Raw genomic sequence first — 25,517 nt, 5'->3', positions numbered from 1 at the left:
CTCCTTCATGTGTGATGGATTGTGATGCAATTGCCCTTGGGGACATAAGAGCCAAAAGCCAGGCACAAATTCTTCTCAGTCATGCTCAGTATTAATCTTTGCACAGTGACTATGCAGCGTGTTCAAATAGAGAATTTAGCAGTGAATCCCCAGCCACTCTTCCTCTCTGATCATCACATCACTGGCGGGGTAAGGAAGGACACGGTGACCTTTTGGGTTTGGGGGATGGGGATTTTCTCTTCAGGGACCTACTATCTAGTGGGTTGAGCCCAGCCACTCCTCCATCACAAGTTCCCATGTTCCTAGACAGCCACAATTGTGCCCTAATGAATTCACTGAATATTAAACAGGCGGCCTGGGTCCGGGGGATGGAGAAAGTCCTGATGGACAGGACCCTAGTGTAATTATGCATGGCTTTTTTTTTTCCACTCTGCATGTGACATTCTCTGATATAGAAAAAGAAAAATGAAACCAGGAGGGGGGTTTGCCTTTTTAGATACCTTTCCGTAGTCAATTTTGTCAGTCCCTTTGCTTTTATGTTTGTTCCATATGCTTTTTTGATTGACTGAGTTATAGCAATTCTGTTTTAATCAAGCTTTTTTCCTGGGGGGGGGTGCCCGGTGACTGTTTTGTTGCCACTGATGTGAAATCTCTTTAATTCAGAAACCTCGTTTGTATGGATCCTTCAGCACCGCTGACGAGAGTTTCTATCATTTATCATTAATCGAGGTTCAGAATCCTCTCAATCCGTTATTCAAATACTGTTATCCCTATGGACAAACTCTTTATGACTCAATCAGTTGGGTGGGGGTGGGATGATGGGTCTGTCATGACAATGCCTCCCACGCCATCGATTTTCAAAGACAGGCTGTGGTCGCACTGAAACTATCAATACCTAAGTGGAAAAACACCCGAGAAACAGAATTCACATGTCGTTCCTGTGATCCCAGACAGTTTGGGCTTTCCTTGTGAATATGATTTTTCAGTGATGCAAAAAAGGGCGCCAAGATTTACAAAGAGGAGACTTATTGTGGTGATGCCCTTTTTAATGGGCGGGGGGGGGGGTTGTGAACAATTTTATAGGGAAGTAGAGCCCCTTTTTTGAGTTTATTATTGGTAGAACTAGATTAAAGCATTTTTTTTTTTTTTGCTAATATTTGTATTAGACAATGCCAGAAAATCAGGCTGACAGATTGCAGAATTTTAGTTTTCCTCACACGGGTTGTTGGTATATAATACAACCACCAGACATTATAGTCACCAACTACCCTTCCCCCACCCACCCTCACCGAATACCTCAAGTTCCCGCCTTCAGACAAAGCAGTGTTATCGGCTGGAGTTGTTAGTATTAGATGGATGGATGGATGAGAAGATGGATGGACGGATTCTTTAAGTCACTTTCAAGCATTTAAACACAAGTTTGTCACCTTCACCCTCATACATACTTATGTATATACACATTATACTCTCTCTCTCTCTCTCTCTCTCTCTCTCTCTCTCTCTCTCTCTATATATATATATATATAAAATAGAGAGAGAGCTAGAGAGAGTATAATGTGTATATTGTATGTCTCAGAGAGAGACATACATAGTATATACGTATAGAGAGAGTGAGAGAGACATACATATATACACATTATACTCTCACTAGCTCTCTCTCTCTCTCTCTCTCTCTCTCTCTCTCTCTCTCTCTCTCTCTCTCTATATATATATATATATATATATATATATATATATATATCCATCCATCTTTTGTCTTAATCGCTTAGCCTGCTCTCAGGGTCGCGAGGATGCTGGAGCCTATTCCAGCAGTCCTTAGGCAGCAGGCGGGGAGACACCCTGGACACACACACACACACATATATATATATATATATATGTATATAATTGTTAAGATGATTTTTCATACTCATATGTCTTTTTGCATGGGGATTGAATGTATGAGGTCAGAGGAGATATTTGATCTATAGAGACATAGATTTGTTTTACAGTCACTAGCACCCCCACCCATAAAACCCCTCCTGGTGTTAAGGAATATAGTTTGGACAATTGTATTGCGTCTGTTTTCGTGCATTTTTCCCCCACTTGGCACCAGTGAAGCGTTTCAGTGGAGCATTTTTGGTGAGGACCCAGATTATTGTTGAGTTTTTTGGCCCTTACTCCCTCGCGATAAAATCTGTGGATTCATGCATCGACTGACTCTTAAAAAACACGAGTCCCCGCTGCTGCGTGATTAAGACCATATGTTTCGGTGAAGGGTTGGTGTAATGGCGGTGGTGGGTCTGTGTTGGTCATGGTGTAGTAAAAAGAGTCTTGGCTGGGCCAGCATCCTGTTCGAAAACTTCTCATCTGCCCGCATGCTGAATTATTGAACAAACACATTTTATGACTGTGCAATTGTTTGGTCTTTGTGTTGTGCATCAATTATCTCACATTTCCATCTTAGACACGGTATACAATTTAAGAGAAGTCTTACCCATAAATCTATGACTATTAAAGGTAATTTCAGTCGTTTAACCATCTATATCGTCATTATGAAGCCATCCATACTGTTCACATTTAATTTAGGAAAACAATGAACGCATGTGATGCTTACTTCATGGGTTTGAAACTGTTGCGGTACACACCTTGTTTGTTTTTCTTACCTTGAAATAATAAATATATAAAATATACACTGATGAGCCAAAACATCATGACCATCTGTCTAATATGCTGTTGGTCCTCCGTGTGCCGCCAAAACAGTGCCACCCCCACCAAGGCATGGACTCTACAAGACCCCTGAAGGTGTCCTGTGGTATCTGGCACCAAAAGATTAGCAGCAGATCCTTCAGGTCCTGTGAGCTACGAGGGCGAGCCGCTGTGGATCAGACTTGTCGGTCCAGCACATCCCGCAGACGCTCAGTCGGATTGAGATCTGGAGAATTTGGAGGCCGGGGCAACACCTTGAACACTTCAGCATGTTCTTCAAACCCTTCCCGAACAATGTGTGCTGTGTGGCAGGGAGCACTATCCTGCTGAAAGAGGCCACCGCCATCAGGCAATACCATGCCGTGCCGTTATGTTTAGATAGGTGGCACGTGTCAAATTGATGTCCACATGAATGGCCAGACTTGGGGTTTCCCAGCAGGTCATTGCCCAGAGCATTAAACTGCCTCCACCAGCCTGTCGTCTTCCCACGGTGCATCCTGGTGCCATCACTTCCCCAGGTAAACAGTGCACACATACATGGACGTCCACATAATCTAAAAGAAAACAGGACTCATCGGACCAGAAGACCTTCTTCCACTGCTCCAAGGTCCAGTTCCAGCACTCGCGTGCCCAATGTAGGCGCTTTCGACGGTGAACAGGGGTCATCATGGGCACTCTGATCAGTCTGCGGTCATGCAGCCACTTACACAGCAGGGTGTGACGCACTGTGAGTTGCGACATATTCCTCCCATAACCATCATTAAAATTAGACCTTCTGTTGGGTCAGACCAGACGGGATAGCCTTCGTTGCCCTCGCATCGAGGAACCTTGGGCACCCAACACCCTATCCCCGGTTTGTGGTTTGTCCCAGCTCGTATCGCTGTCGGTAGTTACTTGCCACTGCTGACTGGGAGCCCCCCACAAGCCTTGCCGTTTCAGAGATGCTCTGACCCAGTCATCTGGCCGTAACAGTTTGGCCCTTGTCAAAGTCCCTCAGGTCTTTACTGCTACCAACTTCCCCTGCATCCAACACGTTGACTACGAGAACTGGTTGTTTGCATACCATCAATAACCTACCCAGGCCCTGACATGCGCCCTTGTTTGGAGATGATGAAATGAGAACATCGGCTGATCCAACTTCTGTGGAAATTCTTCAAGACGATTCAAAATGAGGCTCAGTAGTGTGTGTGGCCTCCACGTGCCTGTATGCACTCCCTACAACGTCTGGGCATGCTCCTGATGAGACGACGGATGGTCTCCTGAGGGATCTCCTCCCAGACCTGGATCAGGGCATCGGTCAACTCCTGGACAGTCTGTGGTGCGACATCGCGTTGGCGGATGGTACGAGACATGATGTCCCAGAGGTGCTCGATTGGATTCAGGTCTGGGGAACGTGCAGGCCAGTCCATAGCATCAATGCCCTCGACATACAGGAACTGCTGACACACTCTGGCCACATGAGGACGAGCATTGTCATGCATGAGCAGGAACCCAGGGCCCACTGCACCAGCATATGGTCTGACAATGGGTCTGAGGATCTCATCCCGGTACCTAATGGCAGTCATGGTACCTCTGGCTAGCACGTAGAGGTCTGTGCGGCCCTCCAAGGATATGCCTCCCCAGACCATCACTGACCCACCGCCAAACCGGTCATGCTGGAGGATGTTGCAGGCAGCAGAACGTTCTCCACAGCGTCTCCAGACTCTCTCACGTCTGTCACATGTGTTCAGTGTGAACCTGCTCTCATCTGTGAAGAGCACAGGGCGCCAATGGCGAATCTGCCAACCAAGATGTTCTCTGGCAAAGGTCAATCGGGCTGCACGGTGTTGGGCTGTGAGCACAGGCCCCAATTGTGGACGTCGGGCCCTCATACCATCCTCATGCATTCTGTTTCTCACTGTTTGAGCAGAAACCTGCACATTAGTGGCCTGTTGAAGGTCGTTTTGTAGGGCTTCGGCAGTGCTCCTCCTGTTCCTCCTTGCACAAAGGACCAGATAGCGGTCCTGCTGCGGGGTTGTTGTCCTCCTGCGGCCCCCTCCACGTCTCCTGGTGTACTGGCCTGTCTCCTGGTACCTCCTCCATGCTCTGGACACTGTGCTGGGAGACACATCAAATCTTCTTGCCACAGCACGCATTGATGTGCCATCCTGGATGAGCTGCACTACCTGAGCAACTTCTGTAGGTTGCAGATACCGCCTCATGCCACCTCTAGTGGTGAGGGCACTAGCAAAATGAAAAACTAACCAAAATCGGCCAGAAAAGATGAGGACAGGCAAATGGTCTGTGGCCACCACCTGCAAATGGGTTGTCTTGCAAATTGTCTAATTTCCACCAGGTGGAAATTAGACAATTTGCCAACAGGTGAAATTGATTCACAAATCAGTGTTGCTTCCTAACTGGACAGGTTGATATCTCAAAAGTGTGATTGACTTGGAGCTACATTGCATTGCTTATGTGTTCCCTTTATTTTTTTGAGCAGTGTATAAACCTTCGTTAAAAGAAAAACTGAACGGTAGGAAAACTTCTCAGCAAATAAGGAGCTATACACATATATATACACTGTCTCTCTCTCTTTCTCTCTCTCTCTTCCCCAAAGGGCATAACTGCCTAAATGTGAACTGTCCGTCAAGAGGGAGATTTAATGAATATGCCTGTCAAAACAAGAATTACAGTCACCAAATCTTAACCCACACACAGTCTGACCAAGAAGCAAAAATAAACGTCGTTTTGGAAAAGCCCTCAAGCATCCCGCAGTTTTCATCATCCTCCACCACGGCGGACATTTTTTAAGCCGAGCGAAAATAAACTGCTGTTGCTGTCATTCTGTTTTCCACACATGCAGCATAATGAAACGCCACTGCCTATTCCTGAGCTCGTCTCTATTACCAGTGGACTGTCAACAGGTAGTTGAAAGGCCCCCTAACAGGAGGTATCGCAACAACTATGTGGTTCTTTCAGGGTAGGATGGACTGTCTGAGAGGTTTTCAACAACTGTTTTCTCGATGATTATGACAACCTGTGAGTGCGAGTGTGTGTGTGTGTTTGCTTGGAGACTTCAGTTGCATCACCAAAATACCATCTATCCATTATCCAAACTGCTTATCCTGCTCTCAGGGTCGCGGGGATGCTGGAGCCTATCCCAACAGTCATTGGGCGGCAGGCGGGGCGACACCCTGGACAGGCCGCCAGGCCATCACAGGGCCGATACACAAACACACACACACACACACACACACACACACACATATATTAACACCTAGAGACAATTTAGTATGGCCCATTCACCTGACCTACATGTCTGTGGGAGGAAACCGGAGCACCCAGAGGAAACCCATGCAGACACGAGGAGAACATGCAAACTCCACACAGAGGACGACCTGGGACGACCCCCAAGGTTGAACTACCCCAGGGTTCGAACACAGGACCTTCTTGCTTTGAGGCGACTGCGTTAACCGCTGCGCCACCGTGCCATATCACCAAAATGTTTCATTTTAATAAACGCAACCAGCTGAATTTACCTCACTGTGATTATGTAGTTTCTGTCTGTCAGAGATTCCATTGGCTCAAAGCCCAAAAAAAAAAAACAACAAAAAAAAACAACGTAATTTTCAACCGAAATAGAACAGGTGGACTTTTCTTTATAACTGTTTGGTTTCAATCTGCAGAAATAGCTTTCCCTTCCTGAGAGTATCGGGTAAATCAGATACGATATGATTACGTCCCACGAGCCAAATTCAATATCATACAGAATATCAAGTGCTCACCAAGTCCCACAGAACTTGATCTGCCTCTCTCCGGTTGCGTCCTTTTCTATCACGCGCAGGTTATTTGACATGTTCCATAATGTGCTCTCATGTTGGCTGTTCTGCTGCTCAAGTGTTCTCAAATATCAACAATGATGACAACGCCTCACAATGAACAATACGTGATTTGGTGCATAATGTAGCTTGTATTTCATGTGTTTGCATAAGCTGAAATAACAATCAAAAACATTTCAGTAGTAAAAAAAACACTTGCATAGCTTTTTTATATCTTTCTGTCTGGGTCTATGTACAAACCATCTATCCATTTTATCCCTCTATCCCTCATTCTCTCTCACTCTCTCTCTTTCTCTCTCTCTCATTATTTTTACCTTTTGTGTGCTCAAAGGCATATTTTATTCAAATACATCAGTCATTTTACAAGATACCCGAGCCGTCTTAATTCTTTGCTTGGATATAAAAAGAATTTCAACTTTCGCATTTAATTGTTTTCTTCGTGGTTTATGCAAATGTTCAGTTGCAAATAAGAAGCGCTGGATGTAAATGGCAAAAGTTTCCAATTACGAGATCCTCATTATTCTCAGGGAAGATGTTGTTTACTTGAGGTGGGAAAGGTTCGGAGCGTGGATAAAGGGGATAGAAATGACATGATACAGCAGGGTTTTAAAGTCAATACCCATTGCCTCTTTGGGTGGCGTGAAACATGACTAGGTGCAGCTGACATTACTTGATAACTCCTCCAAGCTCACGGAAATGTTGTAGTAAAACCTCATTTGTTGTTGCAGAACAAACATATGATGAAGTCTTGTCACGTCGCGCGCACGGGGGGGCTGTTTTTTTCCACACAACGCACACCGATTTCCATTATTATTATTTTTAAGACTCTTCAAGTTTGCGAACATTGTTGGCGAATTCAGATGCGCTTGTAAAGTATAATTTGGCTTTTTTTTTTCTTTTTCTTTTTTAGACCCTGGGCCCCTTTTTCCTAGTTTTTGCCATTGTGCATATTGTAACGACCACGGATAACTAGACTCGCCAGCCCTTTACCAGCGGACCCTTAAATCGACTGGTTAACATAGTCGCCCTGGTGCGGGAGACCCCGGTTCGCGTCCCGACTGTGACAGTTCCCGGCTGCCCCTCGAATTCGCTACATTGGTGTCAGAAGTGAGACCACGAAGACCGTGGGAAGCACGTGCGCCCAGAGCCATGAGGGAGCTGATATGCTGAAGCGCCACGCCGCGCTTCCCGAAGGAGAGAATAGACTTGCTAGCCCTTGGCTAAGGGGTCGGACCCTTTAGAATAGAATACACTTTGTCATTTGTACATACATACAACGAAATTCACTCTCTGCGTTTAACCCTTCCTGGCTGTGTAGCTGGGAGCAGTGGGCAGCCACCGTGCAGCGCCCGGGGAATGGTTTACTCTTGGTTTACCCTTTCCGGGTACTGACAGCTGGGTAGACTGTGCCCGGGGATTTGAATTCAGAGTTACCTTCTCCTAGCCTTTGCCTAAACAGGCAACAACCCACAAGGCAGCAGGTGGATTTGAAATCAGAGTTCCCTTCCCAATGTGTTGGCTGGACTAGGCACCATGGGAAGTACCATACAGGCATGCAGGGGGACCAGATCTATCAGTAGGGACGTCGTCCTTAGCCAAAGGGCCCTTGCTGAGGTAAGGTGCTAACCCTCTACAGCCTGCAGTTGCAGTTTAGTGTCTTTAGTCGATTGGTTCACGTAGTCGCCCATGGTGCAGGAGACACGGGTTTGCGTCCTCGGCTGTGAGTGACAGTTCCCGAATTCGCTACTATCTATATATATATATATATATATATATATATATATATATACTTGCCTCGAGGAAGAGTGCTATTGCGTTGATAGGGAGTTGTAGCCGTGTACACGGAGGTCTGCAAGATAAGACGATGTTAGATAAAGGCCAGGAAAGCAGACTTACCTGTCTGAGGGTACAGCCGTACCGAAGACATAACAATAACCACTATCTAAACCTAAACATAGCCACTATCTAACTTTCGCCACCATCTTAAACCCTACACCTATTTTCATGTGGTTTGTTTGTAATTTGTGATTCGATGCTCTCTGCACAGAAGCTAACTTTATCGGAAGTGGAAAAAAATTCACCATAACCATGACATTACGTTTTCACGTCCGCAAGCCTTAAAAAGGAACATGAATGCATACATCCGGTTTATACAAATCCATCCGTCCGTCTGTTATCCAGCCCGCTTATCCTGCTCTCTGGGTCGCGGGGATGCTGGAGCCTATCCCAGCAGTCACTGGGCGGCAGGTGGGAGAGACTTGGTTGTCACCCGACATCGTTTTTTTTTTAAAGCACGCGGAATTAAGATAGGAGTAATCTCGTGGCGATGAGCCACCTTTCAACCTTTTTGAAAGATGACACATTTAAAGGAATCATCTTGAATGTAAATCAGCTTTTAGGGAAAATGAATAGTGACGTTGAAACATGACGTGTTGCAGTCACCGCGTCATAAACACCTCCACCGCAGTGCGGTTAACACCAATACACGGTGTCAACAGTGCTGCAACTGCCCTGCACTGATTTAATACGAGACCAAGTCGCATTTTCTGTACAAAATGACAAACAACCAGAGATACTGATTATTCGTTTGACAAACTGTAATTCTATGGTACAAAAGTGAATGTTTGTGGCACCCACGGGGGCGTTACAGCTATGGCGGGGGAGACGCTGGCATTCTGCGGCACCACAAGGCGCTGCTGTGGTCCCGTGTCAACAGTCTGCATGGGGCCAGGGAGTAAAATTACTGCATGTTGGCAAAAACTACAAATGAAACCCAGGTTGTGAAAGACCAAGATCACCAGCGAACGAGTCAGCTCTGTGAGAGTGAACGGCGCCCGTCTGAGAGCCGATTCTTTTTTTTTTAAATTTATTTGTAAATTAGTACAAGACAGAATAATCGGATGACCTTTTCGCCACGCCGCTCGGCCATGCGCACTCCATGCACTGACGGAGTGCTGTGCTGATGTGTATGTGCGTGCGGCCAATCACGTGTGACGACAGACAGATCCATCAGGTTTAAAGGCAGGCGGGTGGGCCGGCGGTCTACAGCTCTGAGGGCCTGTAACTGCCCTGTGTTGTTTTCTCTTTGATTTACCCATTTCATTCAGCGTTTCTAACACTGGCCTGACACTCCAGGCCAGTCCGCTTGCCATTCTCCCGACAGCCCGTCTGGGTCTGACATTAAGAGCCAAGACACTTCTTTCTGTATGTGTTGCATTGGTGACATTCAAGTTACCAAACATAATGTAAAATTATAGTATAGCAGAAATTATAAGTCACATTGATTATTATATATGTGTGGCTGTGTGTGTGTGTGAGAGAGAGAGCAGGAAAAGCGGTTTGGATATATATATATATATATATATATATATATATATATATATATATATATACGTGTGTGTGTGTGTGTGTGTGTCAATCATAGGTCAAAACATTACTAAACTTGGCTGAATGATGAAGGAAAGAAGTGGTCATAAATGAAGAGCCGTTTGAGAGCCGTTTGGGAGCCGGCTCTTGTCGCTGAGCTGAGCCAAATGATGTGGCGCACCGTAAAGAGCCGGGGATTCCTATCACCAGATCCTTTAACATGCTTGCAGGACTTTATAACATGCATCATGTCCTGCAGAAACGATGACGTGATTTTTGTGGCCCTTCCATACTTTGCATCATATCAAAGTGATGAAACGCTGTGCACTAAAATTGACCTGTGTGCTGTTGGAGCCGGCCTCTCGTGTTTTCCAGAAGACAGCATGATTGCGGTGGAGCAGGCGCCTCTGAACACGAGCTTCAGAGTCCTACTTCCTACACTCGACAGTGGGAGTCGGTTTTTCCGCGATCCCTGAAGCGTTGCATTGTCTTTTGAGAGAGGGCTCTTTGTGTCTGCCATAAGGAGTTGCCCGTATGATGAGCCCCAGTGCTGAAAGAGAGGCATTTAGATGTCTGTCTCTGCATGGAGGACCCTGAGAGTCATGGCGTATCTTTGCAGCGTTAATCTGAATATTAGAGTATGGATTACGTTGTGTTTGTTTTTGCTGTACCCGGAAGACCACATGGGCCAAACCCCTTAGCATGTTCACTCCTATGTAAGAGAAGGTAGTTGGGATTTGGTGCATTGCTGGAGGTGTGCTGACCCCCGGAGGCATGGCCCGCTGTCACGGTATAGCGCCGTCATGCTTTATCGGTACGGGAGGGCCTCAAAACGTCAGACTTGACCCACTTAGACAAGCTTCAGTCGTAGGCCCAGTTAGACGGCTCGTACCCCGAGGAGGATTTCCATACCACTGATTTAGCTTTGGTGCTCCCTTGTTTCCCCCGTCCCCGTCTCACGCTGTAGCTGGAATTCACACTGAAATTCTAGGTCTATATGCAAACCCTCAGCTGTGTAAAGCCGATACTGTTATTACAACATCTTTTTTTTCTTCTTTTGCAAACATTGCTGAGTGAAAGAATGTGTGCCGATTACTGTTTGTTTTGTTTTGCTCTTATTTAAAAAAAAAAGATCCCGTATCAAATGACAAAAAATCACATCACTTACTCACTTTGTCGAAGTGATTAAGAAAATGTCCAAACTGTCCTCCCCGCCAGAAGCAAATAAAACCCTAACTGGAGCTTTTCCAGGAGCCGCCTCGGTTGTGCAGGATGTAATTGCGCCTTAATGACTGACTCTGTAACTAGGTCACACACAAGTAAAGTATCCAGCGATTAAAGTAGCCCATCTTGCACCACGATAATGGATTGTTAAGGTACTGCACGGCCAGTCCTCCTATTAAGTTCAGCGAGAAAATGAGCCCAGCAGTTTAGCCAAATTAACACCAATTAGAGTACAGCAGCAGTTGGACTGATCGTCTTGGCACGGGGGCCCTTTCTCCTTCACTTAACACCACCGCGCCGCCAGCTCATTCGGCACCTTCCCTTCTTCGTGCTAGAGGTTTTAACAGCCCTGTAGCCATGTAGGGGATGCTCTACATTTTGTAGGGGTAGCTAGAAAAGCCCCATATTCTGGGGAAAGAAGGGATGAGGAATCTCCCAGATGCTGCTGGATTCTTCTTCCCATTGTTGTTTTTTTTTTTTTTTTTCTCGCCCCTCTTCTTATCTGATTCCCGTCGTTACTCGGACAAGCGAGCCTTTGTGCGAAAAGCCCGTCTTCTCCCACCATAGAGGGCGTCATCTGTTGAAATTATGTGTGACGCATTTAGCATACCCCGCTTTTAGCGTGTGATGAGGTTTTCTGCACCACGCTACGCCGCCACGCTGTCGAGCTCAACGTTGATCCCCTCCGTTACCCCTACCCCCCCTCTTAATACGTGGCCAAACATGCCCAGTGCTCAACGAACCAAAAGTTAAATTTAGCTCCTGTAATTGCTGTTTATTAGTTGCCCATTGTGACAGAGTAACCTGTGTGTTAAATGGGGGGTGGTAATGAGATACAAATCTGCTCTTGACGAGATGCCGGCAGCAAGAGAACTGAAGCAGATCAATAGGAAGAAAAGCTGCCATTGATGGCCTGTGTCGGTGGAACCAAAGGTCAGGAGCTGGGATGCCGGCGGGGCCTGACACGGAGGCACGGGGGAGACGGACCCGGTCCCATGTGGAGGAGAAATGTTCCACATAGCAGGAGACCGCGAGCACACCAAATCAGTCTGGCTTTGCGTCCGGCCGGGTGCTCGTTCAGATACTACGTAATCACAGCTGAGAATGTGAAACGATTAAATGATGTCGTCATCGTGAAAACGACCTCGGCGGCCCGTCGTTAAACGCTTTCCTGCGAAGTCACAGCGGGGTTGACGTAAGCGTTAGTGGTAAGCAGAGAAGCCGAATGACGTCATGATAACCATTTGTAGTTGTGTTTTCTGTGTAGGAGCTTCAGGTACACACCAGAAACCCACCCTAGTGTCTTAGAAATATAATCTATGTATACTAGAGTTAGTACAAGTACGCTTTTACTTTTTGTGCTTAAAGTATTCTTAAAATGTACTTTTAAAAAGTGTACTTCGAAATAGATGTCATTCACAACTGAAGGTGTACTCAAGGAGTAGTTGAGTACACTTTAGTATACTTGAAGGCGACAAAAAAAAATACAAAGAACGTGAAAGTGTACTTAGTACATTCTTTAAAAAGTGTAATTTAAGTATGATATTTTTTCGCCTGGGTAGCTCTGGCATCTGTCACTTCTTTTTTTGGGGGGGGGGGGCTCACCTTTTTTTTTCTCAATTGTATCTGGCCAATTATCCCACTCTTCAGAGCCGTCCCGATCACTGCTCCACCCCCTCTGCCGATCCGGGGAGGGCTGCCACATGTCTCCTCCGATACATGTGGAGCCACCAGCCGCTTCTTTTCACCTGACAGTGAGGGGTTTCGCCAGGGGGACGTAGCGTGTGGGAGGATCACGCCATTCCCCCTAGTTCCCCCTCCCCCCCGAATAGGCACCCCCGACCAACCAGAGGAGGCACTAGTGCAGCAACCAGGACGCATACCCACATCCCGCTTCCCACCCGCAGACATGGCCAATTGTATCTGTAGGGACGCCCGACCAAGTCAGAGGTAACACGGGGATTCGAACCGGTGCTCCCCATGTTGGTAGTTAACGGAGTAGACCGCTATGCTACCCAGACGCCCCTGGCATCTGTCACCTCTGTTGGATTTCGAGACCTCTGTTAGGGGATGACACCATTACCATTCTGGCTAAAAGGAGGAAAGACGTTGTATGAGCTGTGGGACCACATGTGATATGTTGCTGATGTGTTCAGTCATGATCAAGGGGCAAAAAAGCCAAAATGAAATGAAAAAAAAGACTATTTACAGGGATTGGTATCCATTGACAGATATATCATCGGCGTTCTTTGGGTTTAAATGGCATTTGGCACTCAAAACTTGCAGCCTGCACTGAAAAAAACCTGAACAAATGAGTTTGAGAGGGGGAGTTTAAATAGGATTATTCTGGGTGAGTGTTCACACTGTGCAGGCAGATGATAACTGAATTCCAGGAGCCACACATGAACGTATTTGCATTGTTGTCAGAATTACGTGAACCTGTCCCTCAGCAACTAAGGATCACTCAACTATATGGCATCTTCGCCCCACACAGAAGCATATGAAGCATAGCCTAACAGTTTGTTGGATTATAAATCCCCCCCCTTTTCTCCCCAATTGTATCCGGCCAATTACCCCATTCTTCTGAGCCGTCCGGGTCGCTGCTCCACGCCCTCTGCCGATCCGGGGAGGAGCTGCAGGCTACCACATGCCTCCTCCGATACATGTGGAGTCGCCAGCCACTTCTGACAGTGAGGGGTTTCGCCAGGGGGACGTGGTGCGTGGGAGGATCACGCTATTCCCCCCAGTTCTCCCTCCCCCCCGAAAAGGCGCCCCAACTGACCAGAGGAGGCGCTACTGCAGCAGCCAGGACACATACCCACATCTGGCTTCCTACCCACAGACACGGCCAATTGTGTCTGTAGGGACGCCTGACCGAGCCGAAGGTAACACGGGGATTCGAACCGGCGATCCCCGTGTTGGTAGGCAACGGAATAGTCCGCTATGACACCCGGACTCCCCTGGATTATAAATTTGATTGAGCTTTATCATTTGGATCCCATTAATTCCCATATCTATCTATCTATCTATCTATCTATCTATCTATCTATCTATCTATCTATCTATCTATCTATCTATCTATAGATATATAGATATATACATACCTGTGGCGGCCTGTCCAGGGTGTCTCCCCACCTGCCGCTCAGTGACTGCTGGGATAGGCTTCAGCGTTTCCGCGACCCTGAGAGCAGGATAAGCGGTTTGGAAAATGGATGGATGTTCTTATCTAGTGTAAAGCGTCCTACGGTTCCTTCAGAAGCACTATACAAAACAAAGTTGTTGTTGTTGTATTGTTTAATGAAGAGTACGATTTCTTAAGCAGATAGTTTTTCTATGACAACCAACACGCCTCCCTCCAATGTAGTTCTCATACTCCTCCTCCTACAGCCGGATCCTCTTCACTGCAAATGGGGATGCCTTCCATATAACCAACTCATTCTCAGTCTCTCACACACACACACACACACACACACACACACACACACACACACACACACACACACACACACACACACACACACACACACACACACACACACACACAGCAATTCCCTGGCCACCACAATTCTCTCCAGCTTAGCGGCTGTCTTTTCTCCCCGTCCTTTTCGGCCTTTTGAATGATAACCTTGAATGGTATTGTCTTGGGGAATGGAGGAGGGCTAAGACATTTCTTATTTCTTGACAGAGAGCAGGAAGGGCTGACAAAAGGCGTCAGCGCTCGCAGAATCGGAGAATGCAGGGGCATATGAAAGGGGGTAGTTTTTCATTCAGGTAAAAGGCACTCACAGTGAAAGCATGGACAATAGAGCAAGTCTGATGGAATAAAGCTGCCAGCTCTCCTCCGTGCGCCTCTAAAATCACTGAAAAATGGGGGTTTCAAAAGCAAGCCGAACTTTTGATGATGAAATCTTGGGTAAGGACAGGCGGTAACAGATCCATTAAGGTGGCTCCTCCAGAGTGAACATGGATATGGTGCCCATTGTGTTCACCTGAGATAATTTTACTGAAACCTCCCCTGTTGGCTGAATGCTTTCTGAGAAGCCATTATAGAGCGGCTTATGGTTCAAATCATTCTGACAATGAGCGCATGCAAATCAGTTTGGACTCAAATGAGTTTGATGCACATGGCTTCAAATTGCGTCGTGAGCACTTGACATTCGTCACTCGCCCCGCCGCAGAAAGGCTATCAGGTAGGCCTTAGCTGGCTGCCATAGCAACCGCATCTGAAACCAAACTCCAGCGTCGTCCAAGGTCCAACAAATTGGGACTGTTGACAACAAACGGCAAGATGAACAAACAAACTCTCCAGGCCGGTGCCGACAATTCCTGATCCTGCTGGAAATCTAAGGTCACCCCTGAGGTTGAGGTTGTCACTTCCAAGGGATGCAGGTCATCCTTGATGCTTCCTTATTCACGGGAAACACACGGACCGTACTTCTTGTTGGTGGTGGTGTTAGGGACATTTTTTCTTTCTTATTATTCCCTCAAGTTTTGTCATCGGTCGGCCCAGAATAGCTCCCCAAATAGCTGGCAGCTCCCCAAAGCCGTCGATGCAGCAGCTTCAGTCGAATCCGAGAATATTTTCGTCATGTGACGGCCATCTGCTTACAGCTCGGTAAGCTGCTTGTGGAGTTTTGTCATTCTGTCGTGAAATAAAGATTTCCTCAGGTATGGGCACCACATTATACCTCAAGGAGAAATGCAGTATTTAAAATCACATGCGGCCCCGCCACTTAAAGCTGAAATCTGTGATTTCCCCTCTCTGTCCCTCCCTCTGGCTACAACAGCTCCAACCGAGGTTCCTCGTGTGCCGTCGTCTGAGCAGTAAACAGCTCCCAACCTTGTAAAAATGTCATCCTCCTAATCAAAACTAACAACTGCAATGTGTTATGAACTGTGTCACGCTATATGGAGACACTTCTGTACTGTCATAGTGATGGTGGAGTTGGTAGATTAACTGTCCAACAAAAGCGTCTCCAAACCATAGTCATGTTTCAGTCCTTTTTTCCTGCTTGAGAAGGAAAAAGGTCTGCCGCTGTTCATCATACCCAGGCAAAAAGTTCAACAGTCGTATACGGAGAGTGTCTCCGACCACAGTAAAGATGCCAGTTAGCGTTATGTCCAGATGGAAAGAATGAATATTAATTCATGGAAAAAAGTCTCGAACTTCAGCTTTAGGATGGTCACTGAGAAATCCACTGTGATGCATTAACGTCCTCCTGGCACAAAGACCATGACGGTACTAATCACTCTGATGGCACTACTTCTCGCTTTAACGCCCTTACGGCGTAGCCCTCTGACCTTCTCACATAAATTGGGAGTGTAATCTGGGTAAGGTAGCGGTCTATTCTGTTGCCTACCAACACGGGGATCGCGGGTTCGAATCCCAGTGTTACCTTCGACTTGGTCGGGCGTCCCTACAGACACAATTGGCCGTGTCTGCTGGTGGGAAGCCGGATGTGGGTATGTGTCCTGGTCTTTGCACTAGCGCCTCCTCTGGTCGGTCGGGGCGCCCGTTCAGGGGGAGGGGGAACTAGGGGGGGGTGGCGTGATCCTCCTACGCACTATGCCCCCCCCCCGGTGAAACTCCTCATTGTCAGGTGAAAAGAAGCGGCTGGCGACTCCACATGTGTGGGAGGAGGCATGTGGTGGTCTGCAGCCCTCCCCGGATCGGCAGAGGGGGTGGAGCAGCAAACAGGACGGCTCGGAAGAGTGGCCAGGTACAACTGGGGAGGGAAAAAAAGGGGGGGGGGGGAATCCAAAAAAAAAAGAATAAATAAATAAATTGGGAGTTTAGCATGGCAGGGCTTTGGTGCACATGACTGGAGCTAGTCTTCTCACTGGCGGCCTGGTACCGAAACGACGCAAATCCCAAACCTTTGTGACCAGGGACATGCAAGGCAATCCGTGCCTGAAATGGATCCGCCTCTCCCGAGAGCTGACCTCGCTGCCGGCAGCTCGGCACGTACACACAGCATGTGCAACAATAGTTTACATTCTTGGTAATCTTCTCCCACATCCCGGTTACCCTACTCAATTTCTCAATACCCTACATAGTGGGTGTGGAGGATGGGATTTGATGGAATTATCTTCCCGGGGAGGAAAAATATGAATAGAAAACGAAATAAACTCAGAGGAGCCAAACAAACGACGCAGGGCCGTATAGGATGCGTAATTGATTTACACCTTTGCATTAAGTTCATATTTTTTGGTCATTTGTATTCAGTGATATTTGTGTTGTGCGTCATCTGCCTCTGTAGAATTGAGGGAGGGGGGGCGTAGGAGTCCTCGCAGTAGTTTCAGCCTCGTGCAGCATACCAGCGAATCCAAGCCCCAAAGCATAACAAAGGATGGGGACATTTCATCCGTAGACCTTAAGATTTCCATCAGTTACAGCATTCCATTCTGTTATTACAATGTTTTTTTTTTCTCGCTTCAGACTCGAAGCTTTTTCCAGTGTTGTCATCATCTGACCTGATGTGGAAACTATGCGCCGAACTTAACGCTGAGCTGCTCCCCGGCACGGCAGCGTCTGCTGGAGAGCAGTTGCACATTATGGATTTGGCCGTCAAAATCGGAGCGGGTGAATCAAAAACATGATTGATTACCCGCCCAACATTTACCCGGCACATCCGAAATCTAAAACGTCAAGTTTTCACTGGGTAGGTTTACTACGTCTCGGGCAAACAAAGCTGCATTTTTTTTTATTTTTTTTTTTGTCGTCTTCGGCGCTCCAAGGAAAGTTCAAGTTGATTAAGCTGCTGTATCTCTCTGCATTACACAACACTTGAAAGGGAATTTTTTATTGTTGTTAAATTTTAATCATGAATATATTACCGTCCTGGCACGCTTAACTGTCTTTACACTTCCAAAATTTACATTAGGACACATTTGATAACTTTATGTGAGTCAGACCATTTTAATGACTTGCTATACTAACAGCGTTTTGGGGGGGGGGTTTTTTGGACCCTGTAGATTGTTATGATGTAGCTCAAAATGCCGCTGTGTCTCCTCCTGCAGGGATTTGTATCAAATGCTACAGCATCGCATTTGCCCCACCGCTCAGCTAAAGGTGGGGATTTGAGGGTCTGCGGAGGAAACTCATCTGAAGCTCTTTTTAATGTATGAGGACAAAATGGCTGAGCTGTTGCAAGTGATGACTTACGAATCCTTTTTTCCCCGATCCTAAGCTGTAATGAGTGGGTGGGCGGGGGGGGGGGGGGGAGACAGATGCAGTGAGAGAGCACATCACCGGCGTTTCACTGAATAGATTTCCACCACAGCATCTATTTTTTTGTTCGTCCTCAGAATATAGTGAGAGACGTTGTCGCTTTTGAGCGGCTGTAACTCGGGAGGCATAGATCTTTTGTTTTCTCCCTCTCTCTCTCTCTCTCTCTCTCTCTCTCTCTCTCTCTCTCTCTCTCTCTCTCTCTCTCTCTCTCTCTCTCTCTCTCTCGCTCCCGCCTTCTAACTCCACCTCAGATGTTAGACACTTTGTCTAGCCCATCTGGGTACCATGCGGATTAATTCCTGCTTGCTATCTGGCGTAGATGGAGTAAGGCAGTCCTGGATGGATTCGGGGTGGGGGGGGGGTAGGCTAATCAGGTTGGAAGGCAGAACTCTTTGCTTGCCTTCTGTTGTTGCCATCCCCGTCCCAATACCCTCAAACTGATAGCGTGGCAGACACATTGGAAGGGATTAAGCTAATGTGATGGCAAAGCCACCTACTGAGGGCTCCCACAAGGTAATTTCCAGAGACAGGCGCTGGCACCCAGGGAATAACTTGTCAAGACCTGGCTGCTGGCAAATGTTGAGGATATTAATCCTTACTGTAATGACCTGGACTAGATTTTACTCTTGTCTCTCGGCGCAGCTTTGAGCACAGACATAAGTCTATTTAATCACTGACATGAAGCAGCCCCCCTAAGGATTTTGCAGTTTTACTGTAATTATTGTGACCAAAAAAAAAAAAGGGCATGATTTTTGCGCTAGCTTTACTGAGAAATTGCCGGGTTATTAGCATATTTCCACTGCTAATTTGCAGGAGCTTGATGTGCTGCTGGCAGAGCAGTGCTTTGTCTTTTTCTTTTTTTTTTGGCAATGAAAATGTAATAATCGCAGTCCATGCCCTATTCTTATTTAAAAGGATCTGTGTGTTGTTTGGCATGGTGGCGCAGTGGTTAGCACGGTCGTCTCACAACAAGAAGGTCCTGGGTTCGAGGCCCGGGGTTAGTCCAACCTTGGGAGTCGTCCCGGGGTCGTCCTCTGTGTGGGGTTTGTATGTTCTTCCCGTGTCTGCGTGGGTTTCCTCCGGGTGCTCCGGTTTCCTCCCACAGTCCAAAATCATGTAGGTCAGGTGAATCGGCCGTACTAGATTGTCCCTAGGTGTGTGTTTGTGTGTGTGTGTGTTAGCCCTGTGATGGACTGGCATCCTGTACAGGGTGTCTCTCTACCTGCCGCCCAATGACTGCTGGGATAGGGTCCAGCATCCCTGCAACTCCGATTGGGATAAGCGGCTTGGATAATGGACGGATGGATGGACGTGTGCTGTTTAGGGGCAAAGCTGCTGGAATCGGTTCATATCACCCCTCTACTCAGAATCACTGCAAATGACTGATCTAGAAAGGGGGGGGGGAATCCTCATCGCTGTTTACTTGTGCTTTGTGGGCTTTCACTGTTGTTTCTTGCTCTTTCTGACCCTGTTGATGAGTCAAGACCCTGTAGCATCGCGCTGACATCTCTCCCTCTCTCTGTTGTTTGCAGGTCTCCTCATAGGTTCAGGCTGTGCTCTCTATCCTTTAGGATGGGACAGTGAGGAAGTGCGACAGACCTGCAACAACAGCTCAGACCAGTTTGAATTGGGTGAGGTTCACACCGAGAACATGCCTCGCACACACACATACATACACACACTCCTCCACCAACCACAACTAGGGACACACGTGAGCACTGACATTCGCACTTACACATCTTGTTTGTAGGGTTTTGGTTTTTTTCCCAAATGCTCTCAAATCGCCCGTGTTCACCAGAATAACCCATAAAACTGCGGAAAAACACGGGCAACTCAGAGGGACCTACTTCTATATCTGACCCTTGACATTGTTCTGTTTCAAAAAGCCCGAGGATATCATTTCCTGATACTGCCGTGCTGTGGGGGTGACACCCTTCCCGGGCATATTCGGTGTTTATTGAAGAGTCAACAGAACCTTCATTTGCTGTCGAGCTTTCATGTATTTTGAACAAAAGAAACGAGTATTGAGAACAAGTACAATCCTGCTTTATATTCTGTGTGCCGCTTGCATCAAACGGCTTGTCTCAGAGGGAGTCTCATGCTCCTGCTGTGACATATCAGAGGTCGTGTAAGCTTAGCAGCTATGCAATTTTAAGAGGCTTCCTCTTGATTTGGTACCTTTTTGTTTTAATTATCCCATTAAAACAATCAGGCCTTCTTTTATCTGAACCTCGTGTCGAAGCAATCGGCCTCCTCCATGGTCTTAACCATACGATGCAGTGACGCCACAATGTGTGTTATGTCTAATTAGAATTGCGTTACATAATTATAGGTATTTCATCCATCCATCCATTATCCAAACCGCTTATCCTGCTCTCAGGGTCGCGGGGATGCTGGAGCCTATCCCAGCAGTCACTGGGCGGCAGGCGGGGAGACACCCTGGACAGGCCACCAGGTCATGATTATATTAACCGATGCCTCAGAATTTATATAATTAACCTCTGCAAAGTGGGTAATCATTCAATTTGCGGGCAGCGCTAAAAAAAAACAAAAAAAAAACGGTAATGAAATTTGACAGGTGATAACTTCAACAAATCTGGAAATATGCAGCACATAATCTTGCTATTAAAATTGATCTTTTACACCATTGAAGTCAGCTGAGATTTTTATTTTATTACGGCTACTTCAAGATTTTTTTTACTTACCAAAGCACTGTGAATGTGCCACAATGGATCGAGAGAGAAAAAACGACTGCCACCAATCAATACAGGTAGAGCCTGTTTAAAATGACCCTAAAACTAAGGAAGTTACATCTGAGCAATCATAAGGAAGCTTGTAATGCAGGGTGTATCACAGCTGTGTATTATAGCTTGTAGTACACCATGCTCTCTTGGGGAAAATCTTCGTACCTGATTCTACCTCAGCTGTGACTGCTATTCTTGTTGATGTCTCAATGGACGCTCAATAATCCAGGTAAGGAAATTGCAGGAAGTTGAACCAGTTCATCTCGACACACCGTTTACTGAGAGAGAAACGTTCCATCACTTGTCTAGCTGACTGAGGTGATTTCAAGTGATGGAGACCGAAGAGGTCACGTAGATGAGTGATGATACGTTTCTCTCAATGAACCTTGTGTCCGGATGAACCGATTCAACTTTCTGTGATTTTCTTGTTGATGCCGACCCGGGTAGTTCTGAGTTGTTGTAGTAACATATTGCACGAACAACATGAGTACGTGTCATATTGTACTGACAGATCACCTAATAATAATGATATGGATTACATTTATATAGCGCTTTTCTAAACACCCAAAGCACTTCACATTGATGGGGGCAAACTCACCTCAACCACCGCCAGTGTGTCGCTCCCACCTGATTAAAAACCGATGAAACAACCAACTGATGAAAAAAACAACCGTACTAACACAACTTTTACTTTTATTTCTTTAATTTCTATTCTGATTCCTTACAGCTATCTGGCACTCATATCTGGTCAACTTTAGAAACTGCTCAGGCACTTGAGTTTGAGGCAGCAATGGGCGATGTATGCTTTGGACAAAAGGTGCTTTGGACAAAAAGCGTCAGCTAAATGCATAAATGTAAATTCTGAAGGCAGAAGTATAAAGATATTACAGAAATGAACTTGTGTGTGGCTGTATACCAGGACCCTCTGTTTGAAGCACATGTTCAAAACTGCCTGTGAATCCAGCAGAACAGGGCTAGTGGTCATACACGGTCATGATAATGCTAACATGAACGCATAATATGTAGCTGCCACTGTGATGTCGAATGGATGAGGTTGGCCTAGGTTACCGATCTAAGAGTATCGAAATGCAATTTCGAAACACGTCCATAAAGCTCTTGACATCTTCGAAACAGCCCCACCTTCATCGCCCTGTCGACTTGAATTAGGAAATCACCACTTGTCGTTGTCGTTTTGTTGTTAATGCACGGTAAACAGAAGCACATCCACCCTAATTCGTTGTGAACCACCTTTTTGCAACAGCATACTGTGCTGCTGGCATGGGAAAAGATTTAACGTTAAAGATGGAGCTCATTCACTTTCACTAAAATATCAGGATTAACACGATACTATTATGAGCTCCCATTTCACCAAGAAATCACAACATCTTACCAGGAAATCAGAAAACATAATTTTAAGATAAATAATGTGTATTCACGACTGTTTGATCTAACCCATTGCATAACTGTATTCACAGGCATATCTACAAATGAAATGTGCATTCCAATTAGATGTCTTGCTGATATACTACGTGTACAGTCATTTCATAATTTAGGAGGTTGTCATGTAGGTTGCCGTGTTAAATTTTGCAAGTAATTCCCATTGAAAATTAATGAAATTGCTTCTAAGTGAAACATTTTATTCTAATTTGTGTTGAATTTTTGCCAGTGTGTAACATCCCCTGCAGCCAATACTATGTTCCAAAATTCTGTCTTGTGATTTGACATTTGCCACGTACTGCTGAGTTATGTATACTGGCCGGGCAGTCTGTTTGCAGATGAGGTTAAACAACGTTTAGGCGCATTTGCTTCAACAGAGTTAACCCTTTTTCACACGAGAAAGGGAAATTTAGAGGACCGAACCAAAATGTCAAGCAGTGTGCGACATTTTCTCCTCGGGGCAAATTCTCAACACTGTGACGTCAATGTTCTCTTGGAATTTGAGGCGTACCGTTCTTGACGTGCAATAGATAGTCGAGCACCAGATTTATGGGCTCAGCAGTGTGTGATATATACAGGACAATACGGATGAGTTGTTAATATGCAAAACCCTAAAATCCACATACCTACTTACACGCCACCACCAATGCCAAAAAAAAGAAATCTCTTGCTAATCTCTAGTATACTCTATCCTTCAGTTTGTATAACTCCATGTGCATATTCCCTTGAAGATGTGTTTATATAACGCCGCCAAACCTTCTGTTGTTTGTCCCGCTCAGGCTCCTGTCAGATTGGCTGGGCTTACTACTGTACGGGCACCGGGGCCGCAGCCGCCATGCTACTGTGTACATGGCTAGCCTGTTTTGCTGGGAAGAAGCAGAAGCAGTACCCGTATTAGGAGGAGGGGCCTCAGAGAGAAAAAGGTGCAGGGAAAAATTGTCCGATACCCCCCAGCGGTACGACAACAGAAGAGGGAACCCTGCCTCTATGGACTCCTAGTATGGAACATCAGGCACCAAAGACACACAGGGTGCTTTGCATATCATGGAAAACTTGCTCAGTTGACAACTGCAGGGACTCTTTCATCAAGTAGCACAGATACATGGCTTTGAAAACTGGTACTTCTCTGTTAAAAGATATTCTTAAGTAAATAAATAAATAAATGTACGGACCAATTCTGTTTGTATAATTGTTATGTATCTCTTTCTTCTTTTTTTTTGTACAAAAAAAGAGTGCTCTTTTCTGTCTTCGCTTCTTTGTTGATATTTTTTTGTGATAGTGCACCCTGTGACAAAGACAAAAGTATTGTTGCTCCGTTGTTATGTGAAGTGTTTCTGAATCTTTTTCTTGGCTCATCCTTGCCTTAAAAAACACAGACTGAAATGCAATAACCTCTAATATATAAAGCAATCCAACTCTGGATGCCTGCTTCTTTAAACACAGCCTGTTCAGACTCCAAATGTTTAATCATAGCTAATTTAACATATTCTTGAGATATACGTTGTGTCTGATAATGTATTTTATCATATTAGCCCATGTTTTGTATTCACACTAAAAAAAAAAAATTCTTTGACATTATTTTTGTTTTGTAAATAAATGTTTATCAAAATTCTGCATTGCATACTTCTTTCCGCTCGCATTCCTAAAAAAAGCTTTTCCCATGACCTCTTGATCCGGTTGGTGGTGAGTACATGTGGGAATGCTGTTTCCATCAGGGCAGAGAATGGGGAGGGGCAGTGCTGCCAATTTAACTTTTCCCTGTATTGATGAGGAAAATCCCTTGACCTTGAGCCACATTATTTGCCTTTGATCAGGTTGCGCAGCTTCAAAGAAGAGTCTTCCAGCTGATCCCTGCAAGGCGGTCGCAAGCTGAAATGCAGAGTACGCATGCATCCGTCAGCTTAACGTCGCGAGTATCTCGCGTCTCCTCAACCTGCATTCTATGAATAATACGTGCTCCATCAAAGACATGAGCTATATCCGGCCATTGAGCCAACCGGGCGTTTTGCTATTTTTAGCAAGTTGTGTCCCCCCCCCCCCCCCCCACCTCCTTTGATTAACCATGTTATATTGATGTGTTCAAGCCCAAGTGTTCAAAAAATGTAAATGCCACTGTTCTGGGGTGCATGTAGCACTCATTAGCACGAGACCCACTTTCTCACAATGCTTCACGCCCCCGCCACACCACACCACGCTTGAGAAATCACTCTCTCAGTACTTGCGCTGTTTAATAAGTCAGTATGGTTTCTCTGTATTCTGCTCGCTCACTCTCTCTGATCTGCTGTGCTGATTGATATCGCCAACTACTGCTACACAGTGTCAACCAGATGCCTCATCAGCCCAGGCTGACACATTGGGGTTAAGTTGGAGGGATCTTCCCCTAACCTCAAGAGCTTTACGCCAGACTGACAGGATAATAATACATGCTGCACAATATACAGATACAGGAAAATAAACAACATACATATAGTTATATGAAGTATAAATTACAGCCTCTTTACAGGGAAGGCAAATCAGTAAAGATGGGTTTTGAGAAGTTTTTTTAAACAATTTAAAGACTCGGCTGATCTAACAGAGGGGGGTAGACTGTTCCAGAGGGATGGGGCCCTGACGGCAAAAGCACAGTAGCCACTGGATTTGCAGAGTGACCGGGTTATAAATAAGAGACCCTGGTCAGAAGATCTGAGTGGCTTAGAGGTGGAGTAAGGATACAAAAGTTCAGAAATGCGTAAAGGGGCAAGATCATGTAAGGCCTTTTATGTGATAAGCAGTATGTTGAAATCTACTCTACATTATGGGGAGGCAGTGAAGGGTTGTGTGGATTGATGTGATATGGGATCTACGATTGGCATTGATTAGTAGCCGAGCTGCAGCATTTTGCATGAATTGAAGGCGGGACAGGGCTGCCAGGCTGAGACAGGGAAAAAAAAAGCATTACAGTTGTCAAGGCGGGAAAAAAATTAGGGTATGGATTAATAGTTCTCTGGTTGATGGCATTGTTTTGATTTT

The 25,517-nt window shown here is 45.9% G+C and overlaps 1 protein-coding gene across 2 annotated transcripts in view; it reads left to right on the top strand.

Annotated features, from left to right (window-relative positions):
- The window catches only part of LOC130115884 (LHFPL tetraspan subfamily member 6 protein), a 53,051-nt gene extending 28,937 nt beyond the window's left edge, over positions 1 to 24,114 (top strand). For both annotated transcript variants that reach the window (XM_056283739.1, XM_056283738.1), the window contains exons 3-4: positions 19,860 to 19,958; positions 23,288 to 24,114. In XM_056283739.1, the coding sequence (XP_056139714.1) occupies positions 19,860 to 19,958; positions 23,288 to 23,406 (218 nt within the window). In that variant the 3' untranslated portion in view covers positions 23,407 to 24,114. The remainder of the gene's footprint in view (positions 1 to 19,859; positions 19,959 to 23,287) is intronic.
- Positions 24,115 to 25,517: the final 1,403 nt, after the last annotated feature.

This window comes from Lampris incognitus, chromosome 7, assembly GCF_029633865.1.
Source record: "Lampris incognitus isolate fLamInc1 chromosome 7, fLamInc1.hap2, whole genome shotgun sequence".
NCBI classification, from domain to species: domain Eukaryota; kingdom Metazoa; phylum Chordata; class Actinopteri; order Lampriformes; family Lampridae; genus Lampris; species Lampris incognitus.
This window is presented reverse-complemented; position numbering and strand designations above follow the sequence as displayed.